The following is a 7,996-nucleotide window of genomic DNA, read 5'->3' as shown; positions in this document are numbered from 1 at the left end:
AGCTTGTGTTTCATCTTTTTTTTTTTTTTTTTTTTAAACACAGAGTGATCAAAAATCGCTTTTGGTACAACTATAATTTGATCTCCATTTCTAATGTGGTAGATTTAAGTTTCAATAAGATAGGTGCAGTGTCATACAGAATGGTTGCTCTGAAGTTTACTTCTCTGTTGTTACTTTGGACACTGAAAGGAAGACAGCAAAGAGAATTCCACATGCTTTTGGACTGTGAGACAGTGAGGAGGAATATGAAAGTTGTGTGGTCCTACTATTAGACAAAGATGCCAAGAGAAAAACTAACATGCAAAGTCCATTTGATAAGCGTGCAGGGTTTTTTTGTTTTGTTTTGTTTTTTAATATACAGAGAAAGTCTCAAACCAGTAAACTGACATTTAAAACTGGATACTGACCTTTGAGATCTGGTCTATTTCGGATAGCTACAGACACAAAGAAGCAATCCATATCCACGTGCATTATACAGATCTGTGGCTTGGCCAAGCTCGAAAGAGACACATTACCTAGTATGAAGATACACCAATAGAAAACTTGAACCCTAATTCATGCATTTTGGTACTACTCACATTAGTCATCAAGGACTATCATGAAGTTTTTACCACCCTAAGTTACAAAGATTTTTATTTTTTCTCACCAAGAGGATACCACCATTCCCTAAATTTTCAGTGAAAAATCTACAGAAAAAACCATAAACAGTAGCCAAACAGCCTAAACAAGGCATCACACTTCAGTTTCTAATTTTTCTCATACTTAACACACTCTACCTTGCTATAACAGCTCCCCCCACCCCAAGTATATTATTGCATATAGTGGGAATTGGATCTTAACTGATTTTCATTTCAATCCTAACACTGAATCCATAACAGAAAGCTTCACAATTTTTGTTCATATATCAGAACAGACTGTTCTAAAAGACAAAAAAGTTTAGCTGCACTGAAAGTTAACTTTGACTCTTCACACTGAATGAGTTTAAACCTTCTGTGCATTTGGACTTTGTCACTGCTGCATGTACACTGATGCAAACATCCAGCAAAGACGAGTGAGATAGCCACAGACTGAAAAAACCCATACTGCTAAAGTTCTAGTAATACTTTTGTGAAGTATGCTAGAAGTCCAAGTTTGTGCGTTTATGTTGCTGACCTACCAGAGAAGGCTATAGCTGAGGTAAAACCTTAATCTGAACAATGCATAACGTATGACAGTGAAAAAATACTTCAATATATCAATTGATTTGTTTTGCTTGACAACTGTGTTAACTGCTGAATAATCAGAAAAATGTTTCTTTTATTTTTAGTAATTTACCACCTGCATTCAAATAACTATACTATAAAAGACATTCATAAATCAAGCAACCAAGATAGTGCTTAAGAAGCTGCTACTTTTCAACTAAAACACAGTAATTAACTACATGAATTCTCTAGGTTAAATCAAAGGAAAAGTAAAATACATTAGCTTATACCATGTTTTGATGGTAGTTTATAAGCCAACATGTTTTATAACTAGGGTGTGCCAGGAAAAACACAAAAGCAGTTAATTTATTTCTTAAAACAGTAAATTTTTAGGATGTGGTAATTTGTCTTTGTGAGCCTATTTTCATATGATCACAAGTGATTACTTCTACAGCATAAGAGTCAGAATCTCTCTGGTCATGTACAGACAGCCTTTTAATTGAATAATACTGTAAATTCAGAGAAATTCTAAGATGCAAAATACTTAATCTATACTTGTAATACTATGGCTCTCATAAATTACACATATATTTTCACTTTGGCCCTTGATGGGCAATGTAATGACACAAACCATTTCTCTTCTGTCATAAGCCAAGTTCAGAAGGCATATGACACTGTTACCCATTTAAATACACCCAGAGGTATATGATATTCTTACTAACAAAAAAAATTTTGATTTTAGCTCATTTCCAAATGTTATTCATCTTTTAATTTTTCACACCGAACTATAAGCAGCAAGGTTTTTTTCTTCTGTTTCTGTTCTTAAGATTTTCACATGGCAATTACATTTAGACAGGTAACAGTAATTTTTTCCTCAGTCACTCCACATACCTTGGTAAAGTCAGGAAAATTTTTTTACAAGGAGAAATTGAATATAGACCAGAGTATCACATTAACCACAATTTAAGTTAAAAAAAAAAAGAAAGTAGTTAAACCTTTAGTTTTAGATGCATTAAAGTCACCAAGCTATTCCAGATAGCCTGATAGCCATGTGAACATTGAAAACTAATGTACTTAGTCTCAGTTAGACATTTAACATATGAACAAAGATATAAGACACCTTTTGAACATAAACTTTCTTAAACAAGTATCTACCTGTGTCAGTTTTAAATGTGGACCTGCCTGCTTTCCATTTTTTTAATTTTTCCCTTCCTGGAAAGACACCACTGTTTTTTCTTTGCAGGCTGTTGACAAACTCTGTCAATTCACACTTCCACGTTGCTATATGATGCAGCCTTGAACGTGAATAAAAGTCAGAAATAAAACTACAATCCGAAGGTTTGGACACAGGTGAGGAAGCTGCCTTGCTAGGAGTAGGTACAGAAGTGCTTTTTGTGCTTGAAGGCCCCTGAACAGTGGAGTGGTGAGCACCATTTATTTTAGTATTACTGTGCAAAGATGAAGATGAGGATGAATTACTCATAGTCCTATGTGGATTCCACGAAAAGTCTGCATTTTTGTTGCTTTGCTGCATCTGCTGCGTTGTGCAGTCTCTAAAGTCAACCATGCCTTTTTCAGTCTTCCCCTCCTCATGCACAGGGCTGGGAGAGAATCTACTTGCAACACTGTTGCTGGACGGTACCAAGCAATCCTGTGTCTTTAAGGCACTGGTAGAAATGTGCGTGTGTCCATTAAAAATGGCAGTGCTGTCTTTGTGAGGCTGAATCCCATTTTGTTTCCTTTCAGGAAGGATCTGCTCCAGCTCCATAAATCCAAAATTGTCACTTTCTTCTTCCTCTTCATTCCAGCTACTTATTCCATTGGGTGTGATCTCACTCTCTATCTCACACTTCTTAATATGATTTCTGAAACAGATATGATAATTTAATAGCTTTTCTTTTATAAAAAGGCACATTTACAAGTCATTTCAAGTGTTATGTTATTTATTTTGTTAACTGTTATCACGATATATTTGATTAGTTTTTAGGGTCTCAAGACAATTATTGCAAAGTTTGCGCTACATCCTTTCAATGTCACAAAACACTGTACAGCTGCACAAAAGTTTTCATGGATTTGCTGTAATATTAATATAATTCTACCAGGAATTTATGCAGAAGTGACCAAAATAATGCTTGCATTAGAAAAACTATTTCCATGGCTTTTAATTTGACCAGTGCTCTCCAATGGAAACACAGTAACTATTTATTTGTTAACAGAACTCTATTGCCATGGACAGCATGAGTACTGCAGCAAGCCATCAGAAAAGTCTTTTTTATCAAGGGATGTAATTTTCCACCTCTAGCTACAACAAAAATGATGAAAGTACACATAGAAAACTTATATTTTTTAGAACAGGATTTTGATTAGTGTGTTGGATTCATTTATCTTCTAAGGAAAAATCTGTTCAAACTCTATAAATTAAACATACCATCTTTCAACAAAAAAAAAATCAAACTACTTTTTGTATATTAAGTATGTAAAACAAAGTATTCTGCTATGAGTACACTGGCAATTTACATTTATTCTCATACTGTAAAGACAAAGCTTTTATTCAAAACATCAACTCTGTAACAACCCTTAAGTGGAATTAAAACAGAGTCTTCAAGAATTATGCATATTCTTCGTGTACTGTAAAAAACAACCACCCTCCAAACTCCCAAAGCAAGCAATTTAAGTACACCCACAAAAAGGAGGTGGGTAATAATCAGCAGACAAGTAAAACCAGAAAGCCAATTAACTGTGATAACAATTTAGTTAATATCACATTTATAAATTATATTAAATGTAACAATATTTTGGGAGAGCTACATGGTTGAAAGTGGTATCTCCAGAGGTACATACTTAGTATCAGCATAGGGCAAGCCTAAAATCCACGTATGTTAAAATAAGGAGGTGTTTTTGAAAGTGTGAATATTCTTCTCATTCAACCATACAATAATAATAGAAGGTAGTGGTGATTATATCAGCTACTTAAAATATTGATAAGAAATATTGCTTAGCATATTCATTTTGTGGCACCAGTTTCATTTATTCACAAATATAGACAATCTCCCTCCTGTAGCAAAGCCTCCTCATTACTACACAGAACTGGGTTTTAAATACAGCAGCTGACTGTGGAAGAACAAGATCACCATTACAAATGAAAAACTAGCCAGTCTATGACAGTACCTTGTCTCTGAACAACAAACAATACCATGTGCTTCTGAAAAAGACACAAGAACCCTCTAAAGATTCACACACACACACACACACACACACACACAGAGTGCACATGCGTGCAAAAGCGAGAGCGCGCGAGAGCGAGAGCAGTCTGTCCAAATGGAAGGTTTCTTTTATCCTCCCAATTCCTTTACCAATTGGAGTTTCACTGGTGCCCTCAATTCTATTCCCTTCTCAAGGTCTTTAAAAAAAAATTCTGTTGTAATCGGATTTTTTAAATCCATCTTCTCTCTCGAGCCTCACTTAAATCTTAGTGTTATCATACAAAAAGAATGCTGTGACTTTTTGTTTAAAGAAGCTAAACTAAGAACTGAAAAGCTAGCACACATTTACATTTACTTCTGGACACCTTTAGCAAAAGTAATCAAATTATACCAGCTTTCTGTTTTTAAAATAAAGACCTATTTTTCAGTGTCTAGTCAGAATCCTTTAATATTTGCAACAGACACTGTTACTTCCGCACAGACATGCTACATCCAGTGGGACTCCTAGGTCAGGTATCTAGTAAAATATGGTCCAAAGACTAGAGACAAGGTTTGGAGTCAAGATACAGTAGTTCTATCCTCAACTATATACTTTACATTTCAGTGCCTCAGAGTTTCCCTCTTATAATGGTGAAATCAATTGTAAGAACAGCACACAATTATAAACGCAAACACATTATGGATGAATGATTAGCATCTGCATTACAAGATTAGAAACACTTACACCCTGTTGAGATCTTTAGCTATATTGCTTGGACCTGGCACAGCATCTTCAGGTTTGCATATGGTATTAAAGTTGAGACCTTTTTGAACGCTTGACTGCTTGGTGTAAAGCTGATATGGAATGTGCGAGAGAAGACGTCCAGCTTCAATGCTGGAAACAGAAAGACAGGAAAAGAAACAGGTTAGCACTTAAGATACTTAAAAAAAACAACACCACCCCAAACCTTCTAAACTGAAAAATGTCCCACATACAATACACTTACTTTGGTCATTAGAGTTTGCTGTTCTGTTATACGTACAATCCTCCCACAACCCTCTTCCCACTACTAACTGGACTCAACTAGATAGTAATTTATAATGTCGTGACTGGAACTAACGAAGACATTTGCTCAGATGTGTTTGTCAGTCATCCACATCCATTTGTCTTCTCCAATTAACACACATAAAACCCCAAATATTTAATTTCAAAAACAAAACAAACAACACAATCAAAAAAATCTCATGAACGGTTCACGTTACTCTAACTGAACAATGCTGAGCAAATACATGTGTTCCAAGTAAATCTGGGCAGAAACTGAAAGAGGTCAGCTAGGATATGGTTCATTATTAAAGAGGAACGCCCACTTTTTCCATTCTAAAAGGATAATTACCCCTTCTTGTGAGAAAATCCACTGAAGAGAGCTAAAGAGAAGAAAGATTTCCAAACAGTCTTTCCATAAATATCTACCCTAACCATTCCAGTTCTGTCCTAAGTGTTGCACTGCACCTCCCTTCTTCTTTTACTTCTCCCAATGGAAAACTGCAATTATACTTCAATAACTGGTAAATTCCTTTGGGAAGTCATTGCTTTTGAAGCAGAATCCTCTCAAAAATACACCACTGTACGATTTCATCTCTCCACCCCAATGTCTGTTGCTGGTGGTAGAGATAACACCCTTCCCAGCTTATTCTCCACCTCTTATTCATGTACAACTTTCCACACTGAACACTCGGTCAGAGATGCTGAAGCTTCTTGTAGCACAGGAATCCTTTTCACATCAAAGGAGATTAACATTAGGTTCAGTTTTGAACATACAATTGATTCAAAATCTTACAGAGAATTTAGTTCAATGACAGATAAACTATTTTGCTGTTCCTCAACACCTGAACTCTTTCTCTTGGAGATGTGCTTTTTAACTAGCTCAGATCTGTACTACTGTCAAGAGAGCTGGACAGGGGAACCAAAGCCCCTATAACCTGCCCTGGTGCAATTAGAGAAGAATACAGTGGGAGATCACATTACCCAATTAGATAAATTAAAACCTAGTTAGCATATACATAGAGACCTGGTAAGGTTTCTATGGGAATGGAATAGTAAAAACAGCCCTAAAAATATATCAATTAAATACTGTTTGAGACATGAACATAAGGCATTCATAAAGGAACATCATTTACATTATACATTACCAAATAAAGTTAAAAATAACATGGTAAAGTTCCAGAACTTTCTTGTATGGAACACGATGATGCAGCAGCTAAACTTTTACAATGGCTGATTACAATGTTTCTCATATTACCATGTGAAATTGCATAACCACCCAGGTAATATCTCAAAATCATTAGACCGATTTCAAAGTCATCAGACAGAGCATTTAGGATCCTGTTCATGCTAAGATTTTAGCTACTGGAACAGCTCTATTGGTAGATCAATACACAGTTGGTTGATTTTTTTCAAACTATTAAGATGCAGCAACAACAGGAAACCCATTGTAGATGCATCTTTCAACACCTTTCCCCCTTCCACACATCCTAGATCACAGAATATAGAATCACAAAAAAGATGTGGTTGAAAAGGATCTCTGGAGGTCTCTCTAATCCAACACCTGCTCAAAGCAGGGCTAACTTTAAAGTTAGATCAGGTGCTCAGGGCTGCGTCCAGTCAAATTTTAAATATCTCCAAGGGTAATGCAAACCAGTGCGCCATTAGCCTTCATCTCCACAAGGGCACACTGTTGATTCATGGTCAACTTGTTGTCTGCTTGGACTTGGAAGTCCTTTTCTACAAAGCTGCCTTTTAGCCAGTCAGTCCCCAGCCTGTCCTACTGCACGGAGTTATTCTGTCCCAGGTGCAGGACTCCGCATTTGCCTTTGTTGTAATGTCATGAATTTCATGAGGTTTGTCATCCCATTCCTCCAGCTTATCAAGATCTCACCAAAGGACATCCCTGCCCTCCGCTGTATTAACTGTTCCCTTCTACTTGGCGTCATCTATAAACTTGCTGCAAGCGCTTTCCACTTCCTCACCCACGTCCATGCTGTTAATGAAGACATTAAACTGCATCAGCCTCAGTACTGACCCTTGAGGAAAGCCACTTGCAACAAGCTGACAGTTAGACTCTGAACTGTTGACCAACATAGCCCAAATCAGGCAAACAAGCCAGTTTTTCACCTAACAGTCCACTATCCAGTCTGTATCTCCCCAGTTTGGCTGAAAGAATACAGCAGGAAACTGTGCCAAAAGCTCTACTAAAGTCAAAGTAAATGGTAGCTACTGCTCCCCCATTGTCCAGAGAGCCATCACAGAAGGTAATCAGGCTGATCATGATTTGCCATTGATAAATTAATGCCAGCTCTTCCCTATCACCTTCCAGTCCTTCATGTGCCCAGATATGGCTTTCAGGAAGATTTGTTCCATAACCTTCAGTGACTGTGGTGAAGCTGACTGCACTGCAGTTCCCTGGATCCTCCTTTTTGCCTTTCTCACAGACAGGCACAACATTTGCCCTTTCCCAGTCCTCTGGGACCTCTGATTGCCATGAATCTGCAAAGATGACAGACAGTGGCCTAGCACTAACATCAGCCAGCTCCCTTGGATACATCCCATCTGGTCTTGTGTACGTAGTTTGCTTA

The 7,996-nt window shown here is 37.0% G+C and overlaps 1 protein-coding gene across 4 annotated transcripts in view; it reads right to left on the bottom strand.

Annotated features, from left to right (window-relative positions):
- REV1 (REV1, DNA directed polymerase) overlaps positions 1-7,996 on the bottom strand; it is a 62,612-nt gene that overhangs the window by 32,368 nt on the left and 22,248 nt on the right. For all 4 annotated transcript variants that reach the window (XM_026066562.1, XM_026066554.1, XM_026066569.1 and 1 more), the window contains 3 exons: positions 5,109-5,258; positions 2,337-3,046; positions 408-515 (listed from right to left, as the gene is read on the bottom strand). In XM_026066562.1, coding sequence (XP_025922347.1) covers positions 408-515; positions 2,337-3,046; positions 5,109-5,258 — 968 coding nt within the window. The remainder of the gene's footprint in view (positions 1-407; positions 516-2,336; positions 3,047-5,108; positions 5,259-7,996) is intronic.

This window comes from Apteryx rowi, unplaced genomic scaffold (assembly GCF_003343035.1).
Source record: "Apteryx rowi isolate R43461 unplaced genomic scaffold, aptRow1 scaffold_103, whole genome shotgun sequence".
Lineage (NCBI taxonomy): Eukaryota > Metazoa > Chordata > Aves > Apterygiformes > Apterygidae > Apteryx > Apteryx rowi.
This window is presented reverse-complemented; position numbering and strand designations above follow the sequence as displayed.